The sequence below is a fragment of the Diadema antillarum genome, unplaced genomic scaffold (assembly GCF_040938485.1).
Source record: "Diadema antillarum isolate AM-2024a unplaced genomic scaffold, OU_Dant_1.0 seq00000368_RagTag, whole genome shotgun sequence".
Lineage (NCBI taxonomy): Eukaryota > Metazoa > Echinodermata > Echinoidea > Diadematoida > Diadematidae > Diadema > Diadema antillarum.
In genome coordinates, this window is record NW_027271369.1 from 1,613,820 (window position 1) to 1,636,801 (window position 22,982).

At 38.8% G+C, this 22,982-nt stretch overlaps 2 protein-coding genes and 1 long non-coding RNA gene across 3 annotated transcripts in view; all 3 read left to right on the forward strand.

The window, feature by feature from the left end:
• Positions 1–3,205: 3,205 nt before the first annotated feature.
• On the forward strand, positions 3,206–5,474 carry LOC139731361 (uncharacterized). The gene is made up of 4 exons (XM_071642252.1): positions 3,206–3,301; positions 3,960–4,160; positions 4,582–4,731; positions 5,382–5,474. The coding sequence occupies exons 1-4, from the start codon at positions 3,206–3,208 to the stop codon at positions 5,472–5,474; spliced, it is 540 nt and encodes a 179-aa protein (XP_071498353.1).
• Positions 5,475–5,487: 13 nt separating this feature from the next.
• On the forward strand, positions 5,488–9,199 carry LOC139731284 (uncharacterized). Its single transcript, XR_011710959.1, has 3 exons — positions 5,488–5,663; positions 7,764–7,966; positions 9,069–9,199. It is a non-coding gene; the product is annotated as an uncharacterized lncRNA (long non-coding RNA).
• Positions 9,200–9,446: 247 nt separating this feature from the next.
• The window catches only part of LOC139731362 (protocadherin-15-like), a 30,534-nt gene continuing 16,998 nt past the window's right edge, over positions 9,447–22,982 (forward strand). The window contains exons 1-11 of the mRNA XM_071642254.1: positions 9,447–9,458; positions 9,982–10,067; positions 10,844–10,928; positions 12,571–12,699; positions 13,349–13,654; positions 14,741–14,959; positions 15,729–15,848; positions 16,486–16,611; positions 17,426–17,532; positions 20,207–20,319; positions 22,516–22,686. Coding sequence (XP_071498355.1) covers positions 9,447–9,458; positions 9,982–10,067; positions 10,844–10,928; positions 12,571–12,699; positions 13,349–13,654; positions 14,741–14,959; positions 15,729–15,848; positions 16,486–16,611; positions 17,426–17,532; positions 20,207–20,319; positions 22,516–22,686 — 1,474 coding nt within the window. The remainder of the gene's footprint in view (positions 9,459–9,981; positions 10,068–10,843; positions 10,929–12,570; positions 12,700–13,348; positions 13,655–14,740; positions 14,960–15,728; positions 15,849–16,485; positions 16,612–17,425; positions 17,533–20,206; positions 20,320–22,515; positions 22,687–22,982) is intronic.

A 22,982-nucleotide genomic window follows, 5' to 3' on the forward strand; every position in this document is an offset into this window, starting at 1 on the left:
TGTTTTCTGACATCAGAGCCGATGATAACGACGGTGATGGTCGCAATGGTCAGATACTCTATCGAGTCATCGAAAATCCTAATGATCCGGTGAGATTTTGTGCTGTATTTTGGTTTGTTTTTATCATTTTTCATTCCTGCAAGTAACCTTTCCTACGTAGTAGTCTTCAGTGGTAAGCTGAGATTTGTGAACTGTTAGGCAAATTGTAACCTGTTGAGATATTGTTATAGTATTTTTCAGTTGTAAGCTGAGATTTGTGAGCTGTTAGGCAAATTGCATCCTGTTGAAATATTACGAGTGTGTCTTTAACATGTCTTTATTGCATTTGCATTTGAATTTAGATAACTGTGAAAATATTCTTTCTGCAATTTGTTTGCAAGGTCTTGTCACGGTATTGCAAGAGAATATTGAATAGCATTTTGAAGTCTCATCTTAACCTAAATTGATTCAGTTTCCTTCTGGTGGAGTCTATTGTTACAAGATATGTAATTTCTCTCCTTAATGTCTTTATTTCCATTCCTTTTTGTTATAAATTTGTACCGTCATGCAGGAAGCAAGCACCTTTTTTGGAATACCAAGTTCAGGAAGAGAAGAGGTGTGGTTACTGCAGAGTCTCGATTATGAAACAAGAACGCAGTTTGTCCTTGGTCTTGAAGCGAGGGTAAGATAAAGCACACTGTTGCCTTGGAAACATTGTAATGTGTAATTTACAATCCAATGCAATGGTTCTCAGTGTTATACAATGTAATGCAGCATGTGCTTAGATGCCAAATGCATTGCTTTTTCTCCATATTAGTGCTCAAACAGTATAGGATTTCTTCTTCATATATTTTTCATCATATGCTGTGATGGCCTGCTATTCTATTTCATGTTTGACGTAAGTTGGATAGCCACTTTCTATAACCTAGTCAATGACGTTTGTATGGTAAAAATAGTGAAAGCAACTGTGTTTTTATTCCAAGACCAAATGGGCAACCCCTGAGTCATTCATGATTTAGTGATGACATGTAGAAGATTTGTGGAACCAAAATCACATTTATTTATTTATTATTATTATTATCATTTTTGGTTTTTTTTTGCTGTTGCAAATGTGCCACACATTTTCAGGAAACGCAACTGATAAAATCTTAGAGGATTTTGCACTTACCCTAATTTCTTGCAGTCTATACATATTTAATGAAAGAGATGCTGAACAGCAGGTGGAGGATTGGGTTTCAGTAATTGCTCTCAAAATATAGAGCAATTTCATATGGAAAATCAGCCATTAACTGATGTGCAGTGTGGTTAAATGACGATCCAGTGCTGGAAATACAGTACCTGAAAACAAAGCTGGTTTCACAGTTATATTCATTGAGTTAATTCACATGTTCATTTGACAGTTTGATTGACATGAATTCAATAAGCATACTCAGTGCTGTTCAGAAAAAATAAAGATAAAATGAGGACATGACTATCAGAATAAGGCAAAACTTATACAATGTATAAGCAAAACTGAAATATATCATGTTTATGTCTCACATTCCTTGTTCTTATTGTCAGTTATCTCTTTTAATCGCTGAATGAGTGTGTATGTAGTGATACTAATGAATGATAGATTGTGTCACAGACCTTCAATGCAGACATAATAATGCTTTGTACAAGCTTCTACACTCTTTTAAAAAAAACAAACAAAAAACCAAACAAACAAGCGAACAAATTTTCCTCCTTTCATCGACTCTCTCATCCCAGGACAACGGACAATCTCCGAGATCAACGACGACGACACTGACAATCAATGTAGTAAACGTTGATGATGGCGCCCCACAGTTTATACCCTGCAATGTCACCACATGCAATGATGTGCAATATCAGGCCACCATACAGGAAAAGACGGTCAGTAGCCTTTTAAACTGTGTCAAATTTGAAATTTTCAGTGAATGTTAAGTCATTTTCTGTATTCATGAAGAAAAGCTATTTGACTACTTACACTTAAGTCAAGCTTATATTTGGTCATGAAGTTATTTGTGAAAGTTTGTGCAAATGAAAATAAAAAAAAATGCTTAGACTTGGGTCATGTATTATATCAACCCTTTGCATACACAGACATACCCATCAGAATTTTGTAAACTCAACTGTGTTCTCGTCCCTTACTCTTTTAGTTTTTAACTGGAAAATGATGCTAAATAGATTTTAATGTCGTTCATGCATGCTGCCTCCTTTTTTTTCAATCATTCACACAAATAGATGCATTGTTCCATGCGTTGAGATCACAGTGGCATGTGTATAAATCTGCTCTGAACAGATATAAGTGTTAGAGTTAATCTGATATATTTTTGTGATAAATCCTTATTTGCCATTTTTTCCCTTTTGCGCCAACAGCCAAGATCGGAACCGATAGATTTTGACCCAGGACCAATCCAAGCAGTCAATGTAGCAGGTGGAGGGGAGAACCCACAACCAATAGTTTACTCTTTTACAGCAGGTACAAATCACACTCATTTTGATTCTACTTGCCCCTGTCTGTTTGTCTTCAAGATTTCTTTTATCTATGTGAACTTGCCCATAAGATACTTAAAGTATGTGCCACACCATTACACATTTGCAGCAGAAATGAGGAAAAATAATAGTAGTTTTTTTCATTGACACAGGTTTAGATGGAGCTACATTACCCGGTACTTTATGACTGTATGTGTTGAAAAGGCTTTAATAATGAAAGAAATTTGATTATGATAGACCCTATCGTGACATTAAAAAGTACTTGATTTTGCAAAGAAGGTACACATACCTAATTCAGGTAAGGAGATTTCCACTCTACAAGGTATCATAATTAAGCCACATTTGATAGATACATTCAGCTTTTATTAGACATGTAAGTATTTTATTGAAGTTTCCTAAGATTCTTGTTTATTTTGTTTGTAGTTAGGGCCAAAATCCAAACAATACATGGTAGAATATATCACAACAGTACTGTGTTTGGGATGAAGAATAGTAAATAGAAACATTAGCGTGAATGAAAACAAGTGTATCCATGTGAGTAAGTGTTAGATGGAAGAAGAACAAACCTAAAGTGACACTTCTTCATTGTGTTGATATGTTTTTCTTTTATTAGTCTCTGATTTAGGCAAAAGGACATTAGCATATCAAAGCTTGTATTTTGGCTCAATGATTTTGTGATTTTTAACTAACTGTTTTCTTATATTTCATTCCAGGATCTCCTACAAACTATATGTCGTACTTTGCTATTGACCCAGTGGATGCTTCAGTAACGCTGCTTCAAACTGTTCGTCACTCAGAATATGATCTCTTTGTTATGGAAGTCACCGTAAGTTCTAGATTGAAATGGTGATGTTATGCATATATACGGTGCCTTTATCAGTTTGATATGATATGATGTGTTTGAATTGTGTTTATATGCCGGCAGCACTCTGAGTTAGTGAATCTCATAACTTTATAGCTGTGTCAAACTTCTTTTTATATTATGCTAAAAAAAAATGCACAGAACATGAGGCATCATTATTACAGAATTAACTAGACTGGTGCACAAGTTTAATTGTGCACATTTCTTGCCTCACATTATCGGCTTTATTCACATACAATGCTCACATGGGAGTAGAATTTAAGTTCATAATAATTATGTTTATATCATTCAGGGGTGTTTCTGTGTATCACCTAACAGGCAGATGGTCTTACAGATGTTTTTCTACAATGCCTCAAGAGTCTGCTTTCTTTGTAGGTACATGACAAGAAATGATGTGCATGATGAAAGAACATGCAAATTTTTTCTGTAATATTTTGTTTCTTCTTTGGAAGATTTTTTTTTTTTTTTTATTAGCCTTTGTGAGATACATATTGTAGGTGTAGTAATATTGGTTGGCTCTTTTTGATACTCTCGTTCTGTAAAAGTTTACTCGTCTTTCATGAAACAAATCTTTCTTTTTCATCATGATTCATGGTATTCTCTCCTCTTTGTCTCCTTCAAGGCAAGCAAAGGTGCCAGTGTTGCCAGGGCAACAGTCATCATTGACATCTTAGAAATCAACTCCCAGCGTCCCACATTCCTTCCCGTCATCGCCATGTATGGCTACATTTACGAAAACTCGGCCGTTGGCACTCAAGTCTTTGCGGATGTCGCTCAAACAGTACCTCTCGTTATTCAAGCTACCGATCCTGATTTGGAACCTGTAAGTAATCCAGTGTTGTCTCATCTATATATACCATTACAAGCACTTAAGATGATGAAGAGATTCCCTAATTATTTTCTGACTCAATTCTGTTTGCAGAAATCATCTTGTTTCATATTCAAAGAGATTAACCAATCCATTGGTATTTTAAATGCCAAATAATTGTTGCAAGTGATAACTTAATTCACTTCATTTTTTTGGTAAGATAGCTAGGATTCAGACAGGACATCACTTCACTGATTATCTGACCATAAATGCAAAAAAGTCATTTTCACCAAAATTTGAGGTACATGGTCTTGACAGCCCAGTGATGAAATGCTTTTGAAAATGGTAAATAATTGATGATGAATCAATGATCTCCAGGAGTTGTATATTGAAATCATTATCATAGCGTTGTATCCTTCTTTCCATGCTAATGCAGGATGAAACTCCCCAGCTCCAGTACTACACATCAGACATCACCAATACCTTTGTCCTGGAAAGCATCGGAGAAGACAGAGGGTATCTCGTTCTCAGTAATGGGGCAAGTCTACCTCTTGATGCTGAAGAGAGAAGCAACTACACAATATCTGTAAGGAATCTCTCTGTACAATGTACCTTTTCAAAACAAGCAAACAAACACACACATAGAGAGTGGATTGGATGTTGAATGTCTCGTATTGTCTTTTGACTGATCTTCTCAAAACAGCATATTTTCTCACAAGGTCATTGATACTTCTAAATTGAAATCTTTTTAGATCATTGAGCGTGGGCCTCAATGAAGTAAAGAATGGTGAACTCTTGAAATTAACCGGCAGTAACAGTTTTGGATGTTGTGTGGGAATGACTGCGAATAAGGCTTTAGAACACAACTATTTTTTAGCGCCCTGTCTGAAACAATGTGACAGAGGTTATTAGCTTATAGTGTCATCACCGTCATGGTAGAATACATCAAAATTACATGTCTGCAGTATCTGAATTTAAGTGAGGCAAGTTTTCCATAGTTGGAAAGCTTAGAGTCCAAAATTTTTAACAAATATATAATCAGAGAATTAATGTAAGCAGTTTTAGCAAGCTTCCATAGAAACAGGTCATATGTGATTTATGTTATATGACAAGTTCTTCAAGTTTTGGGTTTGATAATTTCCTGCACTAGACCTAACGACTGTTCCAAGGTAGCTTTGTTATATAATTCTTACTTAATGTCCTCACTAATGTGTATTATGTGTGTAATAAACACAGGATGAGCTCCTCATTGGCATTGCATGCAACCAGGTTGCCAATAGTAATGACACAGCTAATCTCCTTAATTTGTGTGTGGTCCCACCCGTGTAGGTTGTTGCTAAGGAGAACAATACCGTGCTGGAACTGGTCAGTGAGAGTCTGTCCATCTACATCACCGTCTTGGACAGGAATGAAAATACCCCGCAGTTTGTGCCCAACCAGTTCACTGCTGGAGACGACGTGAATCGCTACAAAGTTCCTCTGAGGGAGAATGCTGAGAGTAACTTCACTGTGATTGCGGTGTGTATAGCAGAGTGATGACTTCACAAATCATGATAATATATCAGGAAGACATATCTCAGCATTTTATTCATGAAAGCGTTAAATGCATGTGCATTCCAGTTTATTACCCTCAAATACTAAATCAGTTATCACCTTGAAAATAAAAGATCTCAAAGACAATCCTACCACATCTGACTGGTATAATACCTTGGGCCAAATGCATAAAACAAGCAATTGCTTTAAGTAAAAGCACAAGCTCGTCTAGCAAAAGGTCTAGCTCAAGCAATATTGCTTAAATCCATATGCATAACCTTTTGCTTGTGCTCATACCTTTTGCTTATCCCGCACAAGCAATTGCTTGCGTTTTTAACAAAAAGGACGTCACGCCTGTGCGAACACAAGAACAAAGGCGAATGTGACAACATGTATTTGAAAGGGCATGTGTGTGCGGGAACATTTCCTGCTCATAAATGCACACATAGAAGCGCATACATATCTACACACACACGTACTGGCTGATTTCCATCACTGATTACAGTTGCCCGGATCTGCCAGATTGCACGTGGAGAGAGGTCTCCTTTCTCTCCACCAAAGTCAGACATCCTACCTGTTTTTCATCACATTTTGCATGCTAACCACTGGGCATTCCTGTGTTGAAACTAAAAAGTTTCTTACACTACTTAGGAGTAATTTCTTGTAGATTTATACCACTCCTGCACAAGTGTGGTCTTTTTTTCATGAATATGAAAATCATACTTAAAAGGGAACGTCCCAGTTAAGCAAAAGCTCAAGCTCATTTTCCAGGGCTTGGAAAATCGTAAGCAATTGCTAGCAAGAGCTAGCAAAAGGTATGTTTTATGCATAGCTTGGTCTCTAAGCAATTGCTTGTGGGCAGCAAGCAATTGCTTGTGCTTGCTACCAAAATCTCCTACTCGCAAGCAATTGCTTGTTTTTATGCATACGGATTCGAGTAAAAGGGTAGCACGAGCAATTGCTAGTGTTTATGCATCCGGCCCATTGTCTCTTCAGCAGTGGGGTATTATTGTGGAATGTCATAATGTCTTGCATTTGCAATTTTGATACATTCTGCATACAGTACAGTATTAATGAATTTGATATTTTTTTTTTGTGGTTTCATGTAGTTCTTATGAGGTGTAGGAGTGTGATGAAGTCGATATTCATATATTTCTGTCACAAAAGAATTGACAAATAAACGAATGTCCATCTATGTATGTGTGTATGTATGTATGATGCATCTATCTATCTATCTATTTATCTATCTGTCTGTAGATCCATCTTTCTGTCTAGATTTGTGTATCAGTATTTTCACCTTTTTGACTGTTTATCTCATCTGTCTATCTATTAATTTATCTGATTTACCTATCTATCAATCTAATGTATCAATTTTTTTATCTGTGGAAAATTGAGCAAAGAAAATGGGATTCCATCAGGATACAAACCCGAGACCTCCGGATGCTAGCCCGGTGCTATACTGACTGAGCTATAGAAAGCCCTCGTTCAGTGTCCATCCAAGAAACCCTAAATTCTCAATGCTCAAATGGTCAGAAGCTATAGCAGTTTGTTTGTATGTGACACTCACGTACACACTTGAACCTGGCATAAACCGAAGGATAATTCAATTTGGGGATAAATGCGAGGGATCACCGAAGTGATGCAGCTTTTTGAGTATGTAACAAATGCAAACAGAAAAACTGATCAGAATGAATATTATCTATTGGTGGAAAATTGAGCAAAGAAAATGGGATTCCATCTGGATAGCATCCAGAGGTCTCAGGTTCGTATCTCGACGGAATCCCATTTTCTCTGCTCAGTTTTCCACAGATAAAGAAATTGATACATTAGATTGATAGATAGGCATATTGGATAAATTAATAGATTGACAGATGGACAGACAGATGGACAGACAGATGAGACAAACATTTAAAATGGTGAAAATACTGATACACAGATGATGGATACACAGAAAGATGGATCTACAGACTGATATATAAATAGATGGATTTTTTAAATCTAATCAATCTATCTATCGTCCTATCTATCCAACCAATGGAATGTTTCACCAGAGTTGTGTACTTTCTTCTTTTTGGCTATTATTAGATTGCTGTTCTTGATGCAGACATTTCATCTAATCCACCAGTCGTAGAGTATGAGTTTGTCACCAGTGAAGCCAGCGCTATCTTCTCAGTGATCAGAGAGGGTGATGATGTGGTCATCCGTCTCATTAATGCTGGGACGATTGTGGACTCCAATTTTTTCATCATCTCTCTCCAAGCAACGGATGCGGATGACCCAAACAGGAGGTAACCGTGGTGACCCTTCTGAAGATCACTGTTGTAATGAAGATGATATAAAGAGAATTTCACATCTTCATCACGTCACTCTCTTACCTCCATGATTGTCCAACTTTCTACTCCCTCTCCTTCCTCCTCTGTGGTTCTTCTTTGTCCTCCCACCGACTTCCAAACCCTTTACCTGATTCTCACTCTATTTTTCTCTTACAACTGTCTCCTATTCTCTTGTCTCCAGTAGTGCATCCTCATCTTTCAGCTCACCACTGCCCTTTGAGTGTCAGCATTTTCCATCGCTACACTTAAAGGACAAGTCCACCTTCATATACATAAGGATTGAGAGAATGCAGCAATATTAGTAGAACACATCAGTGAAAGTTTGAGGAAAATTGGACAATCCGTTCAAAAGTTACGAATATTTTAAGTATCTGCGCAGTCACTGCTGGAAGAGAAGACTACTACAGTGTATGATGTCACATGCGTACAACTATATAAGGAAAATAAAAAGAGAATTTCACAAAACTTTACTTTTTGAATAAAGTGCACATTTCTCCGACTTGCTACTGACGTATGTTAAGGGTAATATTACTCCCCCTGCCTTCTGAAAGAGAGAAGTCGAGTGTTCTTTTGTTATGCGAGAAAAATGGAAATATGTTGAATTTTCTTTATATTTTCTTTATATCATTGTACTCATGTGACATCACAAGCTATAGTAGTCTTTTCATCCAGCCGTGACTGAGCAGAAACTTCAAAAATTCATAACTTTTTAACGGATTGTCCGATTTTGCTCAAACTCTCACTGATGTGTTCTACTAATATTGCTGCATTCACTCAACCCACATGTCTATGAAGGTGAACTTGTCCTTTAATGACTTCCTATGTTGCTTCCCTCCTCCACTCCCCTCTTTCTAGGGTCTTCTTTTGCCAGACACCAGTCCTTTCAAGGACTACATTCACGTGGTGTTGCTGCAAACCTCTCTTCTTCAAGAAATGAACTAATGATGATAATGCAAAATATAAAATGACATTTGTGAAGATCCACTTGACTCATAGCTAATGCATGAGCCTCTCATGCAGTGGATTAAAGTTTGCTGCCCTCTTTGTCGGCCCACAGAACTCCTCTGGTCTATGTGGACATCTTAGTCATACCAGCAACGGACAACAGTCCTCCAGAGTTCTCTTCACCTGGAGGCTACTCCACCACCGCTTTTGAGAATCTGCCCGCCGACGCCCTTGTCATATCCGTTGTGGTATGTTTTGTGTGTCATGGAGAGTTTACAAAGTACCAAGGTGGCATACATAACTTAAGTAAACACAGCTTATGGTGTTCTATTGAGTTTAGGGGATTAGAGTGAATATGAGGCTTTCCGCTTATGACACTATATTTTTCAAATTATACTACATCAGTGTTGAAAAAAGCTTGCTGTTACACAGAATTTTGGCAGAATAATCTTAACTCTGACAAGGCACCTAGAGTAAGGTACATTGCTTGATGCCTTTTTTGGTTTGAAAGTTGATTCTGTGGGTCAAAGAAGATGCATTGTGTAGATTTATATATCAATGGTCAATTTGAATAGCTTATGTTGTAAGAGGTCATAGTACAAAATTTTTAGTGTGGCTGAACCCAGATTTCTCTTTGTTAAAAGCGAAATAACTTATTTGAAACATAGACCATGACATTGAGGTATTTCTAGAGTCATTCAGAACAAGATTATCATCTTACTGTAATAGAGGATAGTTTCAAGCGTCTAATTTTTCGCGATAGGCCTGGTAAGAAGAGCGTCATGGGTTTTTAGTTGCGTGGAATCAAGACATCAACTACTGGAACATATGGCAAGCAAAAATGTTTATGTGCTTTTATTTTCACACTAGTTTCTGCTTGTGCGAAATGCTGAAAATTTCAACACCCTGAAAATTCTACTTTTACAGTCATTAAACTACTGTGAAAACTTTAATGAAAAATACTGTGGTATTTCATGGATAGCTGAGAGTCATTGTTACATTAATTATCTGCCTTCACTTCGCAGGCCAGTGACCCTGACTTGGACCTTGTAAGATACAGCATCGTGGCTGGCAACACAGATGATACCTTTATGATTGAAGACGATACCACGTAAGTATTGACCATCATCGAAAGGTACAATACTGTATTTTTAACCCGTTGAGGACAAGCTGACTTTACTATAACATGCATTTCCCATAGGCACCTGCCTGAGTATACTCAGGTCTAGTCTTCAATGGATTAATGATGACCCTGCTTTCTTTATAATCATCATTTTAACAGCATTATCTAATTGTAAGAATTTGTGTCATGCAGATGATCAAAACTGGACTCACAGAACCTGAATCTTTGAAGAGGTTTCAAAAATATGTACAATGGATATTCTTATGCTTGGTGACAAATTGTTCCCACAAATTCAGAATAATATCCACTCAAGATGAAGCAGTGGATGTAGGACAAACAAACAAATGGATAAACAATAGTTACTAATCAAATTTGAAGAAAGATTTGAATGTGCATTTTCATTCATTAGGGCATCTGATTTCTACTGTGCTTCTTCAACATTACCACTTAAATTCATTGCTGTGGATGTGTACAACTCATACAGCATTCAGATAAACAAATTCTTGCATCATGTTGTTTTTATTGCAACTGAGTGAATATGTTCCCTTCATCGACTGAAATTAGCACCAATTAATCAGTGTTTTTGTTCAGTGTGTGTGCCCATGATTAAAAAAGAAAAAAAAATCATGATTGCTACTACTAAAACACTGAATAATCAGTGCTTATTTACGTCCGTGAAGAGCAATTTGTTAGTCAGTTGCAATAAAATAGCATTGTTGTACCATCTCTCTCCCTTCTTTCTTGCATATCTTTTGAATCACCAGTGGTGAAATTCGTGTTCGAGGTACCCTGGACCGAGAAGTCACATCATCATATGACCTGGTTGTAGCTGCCTCTGATGGAAATTTGGTAAAGATTTTTGCTGTAGATATTTTTCATTTTCATGCTCTGAATGATTGGGGAATTTTTAAATTGTATGGAACTGGGCCACTGTGATTTGAATTCATGTTATGGTAATGGTGTCACTTTAGTGGCTTGGGAACACAGCCAGATATTTTGAATTGTTTCTGAATCAAATTTATTCAACCTTCAATTGGTAGCTTTGCATGACCTTTCAGACAGATTATTCTATACCTTTGTTGTATTTTTTGAAAGTCCAGTTTTGCACTCTGTGAATATTCCACAGGTGTAGAATTGTTGTGTGTGGATTAAGATAATTGTCCCCGCCGAACGAGTTCGAGCAGGGGACTATGAAACGGGCTCCGTACATGTGTGTGTCTGTGTGTCCGTCCGTCTGTCCGTCTGTGCGTCCGTCTGTGCGTCTGTGTGTGATCAAAATGTTCAATTTGCTACTTCTCTGTCATTTATGAGCCAATTTTGATTCTGTTTGCTTTATATGATAGCACTGGAAACTTCTACACAGAATTTCAGTTGTGACCTTTGACCTTGACCTTTGACCTATATTGTACATTTTGCTTCAAAATGCTACTCCTTCGCCATTTCTAACCCGATTTTGATTCTGTTTGCTTTATATGATAGCACTACATGGGAGCTTTGAAACTTCTACACAGAATTTCAGTTGTGACCTTTGACCTTGACCTTTGACCTATATTGTACATTTTGCTTCAAAATGCTACTGCTTCGCCATTTCTAACCCGATTTTGATTCCGTTTGCTTTATGTGATGGCACTAGGTGAGGGCTTCAAAACTTCTACACAGAATTTTGACCTTTGAGTTTTTTTGACCTTTGACCTTGATTTTTGACCTATATTGTACATTGGCTACAAAATGCTACTCCTTCGCCATTTCTAACCCAATTTCGATTCCGTTTGCTTTATGTGATGGCACTAGGTGAGGGCTTCAAAACTTCTACACAGAATTTTGACCTTTGACTTCTTTGACCTTTGACCTTGATTTTTTACCTATATTGTACATTTTGCTACAAAATGCTACTCCTTCGCCATTTGTAACCCGATTTCAATTCCGTTTGCTTTAAGTGATGGCACTAGGTGAGGGCTTCAAAACTTCTACACAGAATTTTGACCTTTGACTTCTTTGACCTCTGACCTTGATTTTTGACCTGTATTGTACATTTTGCTACCAAATGCTACTCCTTCGCCATTTCTAACCCGATTTCGTTTCCGTTTGCTTTATGTGGTGGCACTAGGTGAGGGCTTCAAAACTTCTACACAGAATTTTGACCTTTGACTTCTTTGACCTTTGACCTTGATCTTTTTACCTATATTGTACATTTTGCTACTAAATGCTACTTCTGGCGGGGACATATATTACGCACCGCATAATTTCTACTTTTCCTTGTCTTGAATGCCTTCTATGGAATCATAGTCACACAAATTACTCTAGCACTGGAGAATTTGGTTGTGAGTTGGTGTTCAAACAGAAAAAAATTACAGCCCTGCTTATGAAATCATTGCACTCTTATCAAATGAAGTGAGATTGATTACAATTGAAATCTGTTTGCTGCATTCATGTAGGATGACGAAATTATGTTTAATCTGCTGATGTTCTTTTTAACCCTCCTCTCATGCAGACCTCAGAAGTCACTGTGCAGATCATCATCAACGACGTCAACGATGAGCGTCCTGAATTCAACACCTCCTATCCTACCACCTTCCTCGTGGCAGAGCAAATAAGTAATGTCGAAGTTGGACGAGTGGTGGTAAGTTGATGGAAAAGTCCAGCTTGCATGGGAATATAGGAAAGAAGTATCATAACATTTGAAATTTGTACTAAAGGTTGAGCAATTGCTGAAAAATAAAAACAAGATTAAAACTCGGAGGTCCTGCCCTCGCTTACTTACATAGATGGCATGAGGATGTAAAATAAGTGGCAATTTCACCATACCACATTGAGTAATTATGATGCTAGAATTCTTTGGTATAACCAATGTCAATGTGGTACAGTTTTACAGCCTCATATGCTTGCTATATGACATTCTTTTTTGAGGCAGTGATTCCATAAGTTCAGTGAAGTGGACGGTTTACAGATAAGCAGCATTGCATGAAACAAACTCCAGGGGTGTGCAAGATATGCCTATCTGTGGGAGCACTTTATTTACTAACTGTAAAACCTGACACATTTGCGGCATGAAACTTTGTGAATTAAAGCTAATGACCTTTTTTTTTTGCGAATTGCCACTGGCATGCAATGCGTTGTGTAGACAAACACTTTATGGTGTATTTTACTTTCGCGAATCTTAGCTCCTGGCTATAGTCAGGAAAGTTTCATGCAAGCAGAGACATCAGGTTTTGCTGTACCAGGTGTAAATATTTAGCATCAAATCAACTCCATACTTGGATTTTATACAGGCAACAGATGGAGACCAGCCTTTCACAGGGAATTCCCGCATCCAGTACTCTTTGGAGTCGGATGTGTTTCGCATCAACGCCATCACTGGCTACATATTCGCCAACTTCCCTCTGGACCGGGAGCAGCAGGACCGCTATGAGCTGGACGTCGTGGCCAGTGATGCTGGCTTCCCTTCCCTGAGCTCCACTCTGACCGTCACCGTCATCGTACAGGACATCAACGACAACCGGCCCATCTTTGATCCCGAGGAGTACGAAGTCGACTTGCCTGAAGACACTCCTATTGAAAACTTCCTGGCTCTTCAGGTGAGCTCCAGTGTATGTCGACTGAAGTCAAACTTTCAAACTGCTTAGAATGTCCGAATAAAAAGAAATGTAGTTGAAATGAAATGATGAACCATTCTTGTTTTGATGAAATACACCAATGTATATGAATATCTATTTATCTAGTCATCTATCCATCCATCTATCTATCTATCTATCTATCTATCTTTCTATCCATCCATCCATCCATCCATCCATCCATCTATCTATCTATTTATCTATCTATCTTTCTATCTAAACATGGATAATGGTACATTGAAAGGTTTTGAATACATGATACTCTCTACATATCATTTTTTAAGTCTTTAAGTTATTAATCTGTAACTGGATGAGGAATATATCCCAGCACATGACAATGCACTCAGATATCACACATAGTATACAAGGACATACAGATGACCGTGACACTTTAAACAACAAATTACATACATGTAGCATCAAAACTAGTTACTTTAAGGTTATCATTCTGACACTGATGATGAAATCAGTATCAAAAAGCATTTTGATATTAATCACACCAATTTTATTTAGTCCCTGTGTGCAAACAGGTTGGTGTATATGAAATACAAGTTGTAATCATATTCCTGTGACTGTAGAGGGTCCTTGTTTTTTCATTACAAAGAGAGAAAAAAATAGTGTATTTAAGAAGTGCTTCTTTAATTATCCTATCAACCAAATGGTATTGGCACAAGTAGTATAAAAAAATGGGGAAATACTGTAAAACGAGGAATGTTCGCATGCATTTTAACTTCACAAATTTTGCGAGAGCCAAGATTCGCGAAATCAAAAAGCACGCGAAAGTTCTTGTCTACACTATATGCATTGAATGTTAAAGGCAACTCGCAAAAAATTTCATGACGCGAAAATGGCTGTCGGCTCCAATTCGCAAAAATTTCATGCCGCAAAAGTATCGTGATTTACAGTATTGTCCACCCCCTCTTGGGGTGGACCAAACAAGATATGGTAATTTGTTGAAAGTAACGTTCTGTTAGGTGAATGTATGCTAGCATTTGAAATAAAAACACTTACTCAATCACAACTTTTGTGTTGTTAAATCTTTGTTTAAAGGCATTTGATCGAGATTCCATCGCTGGTCTGAGGTACAGCATCACCGCCGGCGATATCGACATATTTAGCATTGACCCGTTGTCAGGAAACCTCTCCCTTCTCGATCCACTGGACTATGAGATGGGACCAAGGATGTACTATCTGGAGGTAACGGTCACTGATGTGGACGTGGATGGATCTAATCTGACCGCTGTAGCCAACGTTACTGTCTTAGTCATGGTGAGTTTAATCATTCAAAATCACTCTGATTGAAACTGCATGTAAACCTGATTGATCTTGACAATTTTTCATGTGAATACAATTTGGAGTTTAATGCATAAATTCAACTCATTCATCATATGCAATAGGTATGGACATATGAATCTAAGAGCACATGAATGTATACAGTGTATTTCTTTCTGAATAACTCATGGACATGGTGTGTGTCACTACTAAGTACTACTACTGCTCTTACTACTACTACTCTTATTACTACTGCTGTTGCTTGTAAAGATTATAATACTGATACCGGCAATATTACTAATGCACTACATACACTATTGCACTTCTACAACCTCTCTTCACACTTTTGTCCTACAATGAAATTGATGACACATTGGATCTCCGGAGATTTTAATGTTTGTTGAGTCCCATGGCTCTCTTCAGTCACATACTGTAAAACATGATATATTCGCGGCATGAATTTTTTGCGAATTGGAGCCGACAGCCTTTTTCATGGCATGAAATTTTCGCGAAATGCCACTGGCGTTCAATGCGTATAGTGTACACAAGGACTTTCGCGTGCATTTTAATTTCGCGAATCTTGGCGCTCGCGAAATTCGGGAAATTAAAATGCACGCGAAAATTCCTCGTTTTACAGTAAACCGTTATGATGAAAAAGGTCAATGACCTCTTCATTGACAGTATTTCCTAGAAGTATTTAGTGCTACATTTATGCAAATGCTTATAAGTTATAATTCATGTGGTTCTTGTTTCCTTCTTTCCCCAGGATGAAAATGACAATGTTCCTGAGTTTGAGGAGGAAAGATATTTTGTGGTTGCTTCACGTGAGTCAGAAGTCGGAACCCTGATCATAGCAAACATCACGGCACTTGATGGGGATTTTCCAGTAAGTACTCTATCCAGCTTGCATTGCATACTTCTACATCTGTGATCCATATGTAGGCTGTGATGTACATGTTAAATTCTGAATAGATTTGATGCTCAGTATTCCTGTACCAACTCTTTTTGTGCCACTAGGTATGAGCCACATTATTTTGAGACCACCACGCATGAGAGCAATTTTTTTGGGAAAAAATGTTTTTCAAAGCCATGTAACTTTTGAATAAGTGTTTATGTTAGAAATGCAGTACAGCAAAGTTGTGAAGAAAATTGCAAGCTTAGCAATGGTGTATGGTAGAATATTACGACCAACCTGTAACTCTGTGATGCTTTCAATGTACTTTGGCCTATTGCAATCTATCCATTGCTTTTTGTGTGGTTGTGCATTTGAGTGAAATATGCAAAGTTGGCAAGTCGTTGACCGAGTCGGTAGTGTGAACATGGCAAGCAAAGAGTTGAATATGCATAATTTTGAAAAAAATCTATCAAGTGGCACTTCATTATCAAGCTTTCCCCATAGCAATGTCAACAGTTACATCTACCTTCAGAGCAGAAATTGAATCTCTTCCACACTTTCATGTATGTACTAAGTTTTGTTTGTCAATCAGTGTACATTCAGTCAAGCATTATTCATTTTAATCCAGGATACTCCAAATGGTCAGGTGACGTACAGTTTCGTTCCACCCTCAGAGCTGTTTGAATTTACAGACCCCACCCAAGGGGATGTTTACACAGCAGGCAGCCTGTATAATGCATCCATGTGGCAAAATGTAAGTACACAGTATATACTGTACCTTTATGAATTCAAATATGTACCTACTTATGCACCAATTTAACAAATGTTTTGGTATCATTTTAAAAGGTGTGTTTCCTTAAATCTACGTCTATGCTTACATTTTAGCTCCTTGGATTCCTTTCAGTCTACCCATTGGTGATCATTACACCAGGCTACAGTTATGATGATTGGATCTGGAGTCTGTTCAAATGAGAAAAGGATTTGACACCAAATAATTTGTATGGTAGTGAAGAAACTTTGTTTTTTTACAGACACAGAATGAAGCAAAATGCCCAGAACAAACACTGTTGGCATTACTTTGCAATTGCATTCCATCAATGGCAAGGAAAACAGAAGTAGAATTATGTTTGTAATGAGCTGTAGTTGACTGCATTTATAGGTTAGCTTTTATCATATAGTTCCAGTAGGAAACCAATAGAAACCAGCAGAATCAACAGGAACCAATAGGACCGATAGAAGACCCTGTATAGGGCTCCAATGCTGCATGCACCTCGAAACCAACAAACAAATAGGACCAATTAGACCTAGCTATTGGACATCCTGTTGGCTTGAAGTCTATGGGTTTCTACTGGATTTCTTTGTGGTCTTTATATGTAGGCATATAACAGCTGTACTTCTGGATGGAGTTTCTACTGAGTACAAAAAGAAACCGGTGTGAACCAATAAAACCAATAGAAACCAAAAAGAGCTTCTTTGTGGATTTCTGTGGAAGTCTACGCAATTTTCTCCTAGGTATGAGTAGGGCTGATCTTTTCGCTCAATTCTCATCATCTCTCCACCACTTCTAGCTGACTGTTGTGGCTACGGATGGAGGAGACCCGGCTAATTTCAGAGCTGTTCCTCTCACCATCCTACTACAAGTAGAGAACCCAGTCTTTCCAGATAATGTCATCTTGTAAGTAGGGGTCACCTCTTGACGTTTCTGGTAAACTTTATGATAAATTGTGCTTCATAGCTATTTTGACCAGCAAAGGCTCTGGCATAACCACGTTGTATGCAGATCTAGTCTGTTCTTCCTTGATTGAAAGAATGCATGAAAGGAGGCTTAGCATTGGTTTGCTTATTTCTAATTTCCACGTACTTAGGTCATTGTATATTATATAACGCCTGTAGAGATCCTTGTCATTTGATTGGTTGTTTGCCATTGATCATTCGGCCCATTTCACTATGACATCATCATCCGTGCAATTGTGGCTCCATTTACCGTGCAATTTTTATGCCTCCGCCACGAAGTGGTGCCGGAGGCATTATGTTTTCGGGTTGTCCGTCCGTCCGTCCGTCCTTCCGTCCGTCCGTCCGTCCGTCCGTCCGTCCGTCCTTCCGTCCGTCTTTCCGTCCGTCCGTAATGAATTTTGTGGACAAGGTAACTATCAAAAGCTGTTGAGGTATCCTGATGAAACTTGGCATGTATGTGTATTAGGGGGTGAAGTTGTGCCTATCAACTTTTGGGTGCACGTGCTCAAGGTCAAAGGTCAAAAGGTCAAGGTCAAATACATAAAATTTCACTATTTCCACCATATCTATGCAATGCCTGAAGATATTTTCTTGAAACTTAGTGTATACATGTATTACCCAATTTAGATTCTCTGGTGAAAGTTTGGGTCATGAGGTCAAAGGTCAAAGGTCAAAAGGTTGAGTAAAAGTATTAAAACTTCTTTTTTTTCTCTGTAAATTGGAAAATTGTTCAAGGTATCTTCATGGAACATAGTATATATACATGTACTGACTGGCAGTGATTATCTAGAGAATGTAGGGTTCATGGGGTCAAAGGTCAGGGGTCAAAGGTCAAGTGCAACACAAAATTTTACTATTTCCCTCATGTTCATGCAATGCCAGCAGGATTAGTATTTTTTTTTTACACTTGGTGTATGCATGTGTAACCTAATAGAAATTCTCTGTAGAGTTTTTTTTTCTTTTTCTTTTTTTATTGCCTCAAAGGTCAAAAGGTCAAAGATCAAGTGAAAGTGCTGAACTAACTTTTTCCTCCATATCTCGGAAGTGGCTCAATTTATCGTGAAACCTACTGCATATCTATGCATGTTCTACCTGAAAGTGATTATCTTATGAATTTTAGGGTCTAAGGCCAGATGAACATGGTAACAATTTACTATTCAGTACAGAAATTGCACTTTTTCTCCATACCGGTACCATGAAAATTACTCAATGCATAAATGTATGAATGGGTCAAAGTCAAGTTAAAGTCCTTAAATCCCCAAATACATGCTCTCCTATTCATCCAATTAAACCAAGTTCAAGGAAGGTGAACATTCAACACATTTCTGACAAACTTGTCATTTCAATATTTTGCCAGTTTTGTGAAAATGTAATCACACATTGTCCACATGGACTATCTAGACCTATTAGGAGAATCATGCATTATGGCGGAGGCATAGCAGTCGCCATAGCGACATTTCTAGTTGATCCATATGATTTGGTCCATTGCACGCTCGCTAAGAGCCCGGCACATACGCGTGTAAAACGCTTTCGTTTGCATGCAGTGTGTGTATGCGACATTAGACAGTGCGGTAGTGTAAAGCGCTCAGTGAGCACTCTCGCGATCTTGATAGATTCTCTCTTTGTTTCTAAATTAATAAAACATCAAATGACAAGGATCTATTTTAGGCGTTATATAAAACAAATAATAAATGTTTTTCATTCATGCGATGGACAGAATATTTCATTCGGTAAAAGATGAAATGTTTGATCCATTCAACTCGGCTGCGCCTCGTTGAATGGATCATTTCATCTTTCACCTCATGAAATATTCTGTCCATTGCACTCATAAACATACATTATTTGTATAACATCACATGAAACAAAAAACTGTCACTGTTATATGTATGGAGAGGAGTCATTCACCAAACTTGAGCCCTGAGTGAAAACAGTGTCAAAAGTGTGATTTAAATGTGTGTGGTGAGAGGTTCATAAATGAGACACTAGCCTAGCAAATTGAGTTACTTATATACATGGTGTGTGTATCATGGTGGAAAATGCAATCTTGTGGTATTGATATGCTTTGCTTGAGAGACTATAGGCGGGATCAGACTGGCAAAAGATCGAGAAGATTAAGTTCGCGATCTTTAAGATCTCGAAGTTTCGCCAGTGTGACCGCAAACTTCCCACGAAACTTCTCACAAAACTTACGAAACTTCCCACTCCAACTAGGAATATTTCCCCCACCCCTGCCAAACTTCTCGATCTGTTGCGGACGGTTTCTCCGAAGCGCGAGGCCATTATCATGTACAGATGTGCATTGTTACATCACAATCACTAGCCATCAGACGGCGCGCTCTTTCTTCTGTCTTGCGCACGCATACCAATGATCCAAACTCCTTGATCCAAGTTTGGCTGCCAGTGTGACCGCATGACAAAAGATCGCAAAGACTTTGCGATCTTAAACTTTTCGATCTTTTGCCAGTCTGACCTTGCCTTAAAATGAATATGGTGTCCATCAAAGAGCATGTTAAATCACCATTGAGTAAAATGTGTAGGGTAAAGGAACATTGAAACAATATCTACTGATCAAGGGGAATATAGTGTAAGTCCCTTATCTGTCTCTGTGACTGCAGTGTGAATGACATCATGGAAGAACAGCCACCAGGGCTCGAGGTCGCCATCGTCCAGGCTTTCGCCAATGAGGGGGACATAGTGGAATACCAGATTATCGATGCCACTGATATGAGTAAGTATAAACTTAATTGTTTTTCAGACTTAGGAAGTGTGTTAGTCGAACACTTGCATACACAACCTTACTTATTATGCATCTTTGCAATTTTGCTTGAAATGTGAATGAATGAGCCTGACTGTTTAGGCAGGTTTCCAAAGCACAAAATATGCCCTCTCTAATGATACATGAGATGCTACCCTCTTGAACAGTTCCACTTATCTTTAGATGTTTTGACATAAAATTTTGCATGGCACTTATTTTTCCACGCTCATAGTCCACATCTGCCACAATACACCTTTGAGTGATACTGATCAGACTGTGGGCCCAAAATAAATGAAGCTTTAAAGCTTTTTTTTTCACTTTGAATGGAAAAGCAAACACATTTTATTAGCTCACCTGAGCCAAAGGCTCAAGTGAGCTATTGCGATCGCCCTTCGTCCGGCGTCCGTCGTGCGTCGTGCGTCGTGCGTCGTCCGTCGTCCGTCGTGCGTCGTGCGTAAACTTTTTACATTTTCATCTTCTTCTTGAAAACCCCAAGACAGATTTTCATCAAACTTGGCAGGTAGCATCAATAGGGGGTTAGAAACTCAATTTGTTAAAATGGGCACCATGCCCCACCCAGGGGGCCCCCAGGGGGGCCCAAACCCCCCAAAATTAGGGAATCTGTAAAAATCTTCTTCTCTAGAACCAGAAGTGATAGAGCTAAGTTAATACTATGAGTTAGTACATTGATGACTGTAGTTTCAAGTTTGTTCACGGCAGAATCAGGGGTGCCCCCCTTGGGACCCCGGGGAGGGGGGTGGGGAGGGGTTCTAATGGGGCCTAAATTGTACATTTTCATCTTCTTCTTGAGAACCCCATGACCCATTTTCACCAAACTTGGCAGGTAGCATCCCTAGGGGGTTAGGAACTCATTATTTTAAAATGGGCACCATGCCCCACCCAGGGGGCCCCCAGGGGTCCCAAACGCCCCAAAATTAAGGAATCTGTAAAAATCTTCTTCTCTAGAACCAGAAGTGATAGAGCTTAGTTAATACTATGAGTTTGTACATTGATGACTGTAGTTTCAAGTTTGTTCACGGCAGAATCAGGGGTGCCCCCCTTGGGACCCCGGGGAGGGGGGTGGGGAGGGGTTCTAATGGGGCCTAAATTGTACATTTTCATCTTCTTCTTGAGAACCCCATGACCCATTTTCACCAAACTTGGCAGGTAGCATCCCTAGGGGGTTAGGAACTCATTATTTTAAAATGGGCACCATGCCCCACCCAGGGGGCCCCCAGGGGTCCCAAACGCCCCAAAATTAAGGAATCTGTAAAAATCTTCTTCTCTAGAACCAGAAGTGATAGAGCTTAGTTAATACTATGAGTTTGTACATTGATGACTGTAGTTTCAAGTTTGTTCATGGTAGAATCAGGGGTGCCCCCCTTGGGACCCAGGGGAGGGGGGGTGAGGAAGGGTCCTAATGGGGCCTAAATTGTACATTTTTATCTTCTTCTTGAGAACCCCATGACCCATTTTCACCAAACTTGGCAGGTGGCATCCCTAGGGTGTTAGGATCTCAATTTGTTAAAATGGACACCATGCCCCACCCAGGGGGCCCCCAGGGGGGCCCAAACCCCCAAAATGAAGGAATCTTTTAAAATCTTCTCTAGAATCAGAAGTTATAGAGCTAAGATGACACTATGAGTGAGTACATTAATGACTGTAGTTTCAAGTTTGTTCATAGGAGATCCAGGGGAGCCCCTCTTGGGGGCAAGGGGGGGGGGGGGTTGGTTGGGAAGGTCCAAATGGGGGCCTGAATTGTACATTTTAATCTTCTTCTTGAAAACCTCATGATGTATTTTCGTCAAACTTGGCAGGTAGCATCCCTAGTGGGTCAGGATCTCAATTTATATAAATGGGCACCATGCCCCACCCAGAGTGCCCCAGGGGGCCCCCATCCCCCCAAATTAAGGAATCTTAAAACATTTGGGCCCTTATTGTACATTTTCATCTTCTACTTGAGAACGCCTGGTCAAATTTTGGTAGAGCTGTGAATAATTTAGATTAGTGACTGCGTGAAAGGTGAACTTGCGATACTCAGGTGAGCGCTAGACCCGCGGGTCTCTTGTTTTGTGATGTGATTAACTCTAATCAAGTTTCTGCTGTGAATATAGCTTTTTATTATATGCTGAATCTGATTTCTTTTTTAAACCTCTGTTTGACAATAAGCTGCTTTCATGCTGAATCAGACTGACAATAAGGCAACAGTTTACACCAACAAGACACTGGACAGGGAAGTGGTCAGTAACTACTCAGTGGTCATACAGGCATCCATTGTTGACCAGACGGCCTCTGATGACCAGCCAGCTGTATCACAGAGGAGGAAGAAGCGTGCAACGGGTGAGTTATACACCTACCAAGATTCTTGCATTCCGATCGGTCAACTGCTAATCATGTTACATGGTGAAAAGTACCATTGCATGCTGTCACTATATAGAGTGTGCAATTTTATTTGAGAAGGTTTTGGATAATATGACAGTATTTCCTTCTTATTTACTGCCATGATAAGCAAAGAACAAAAAGATGTCAATGTCATTCTTATTTGAATAGAGAAAGCAGTGCTCTCCGGCATTATTCCTTTGCTGTTATCAAAAAGTGTCATGAAATCTATATGTCTTGGTTTAAAAGTTTGATAG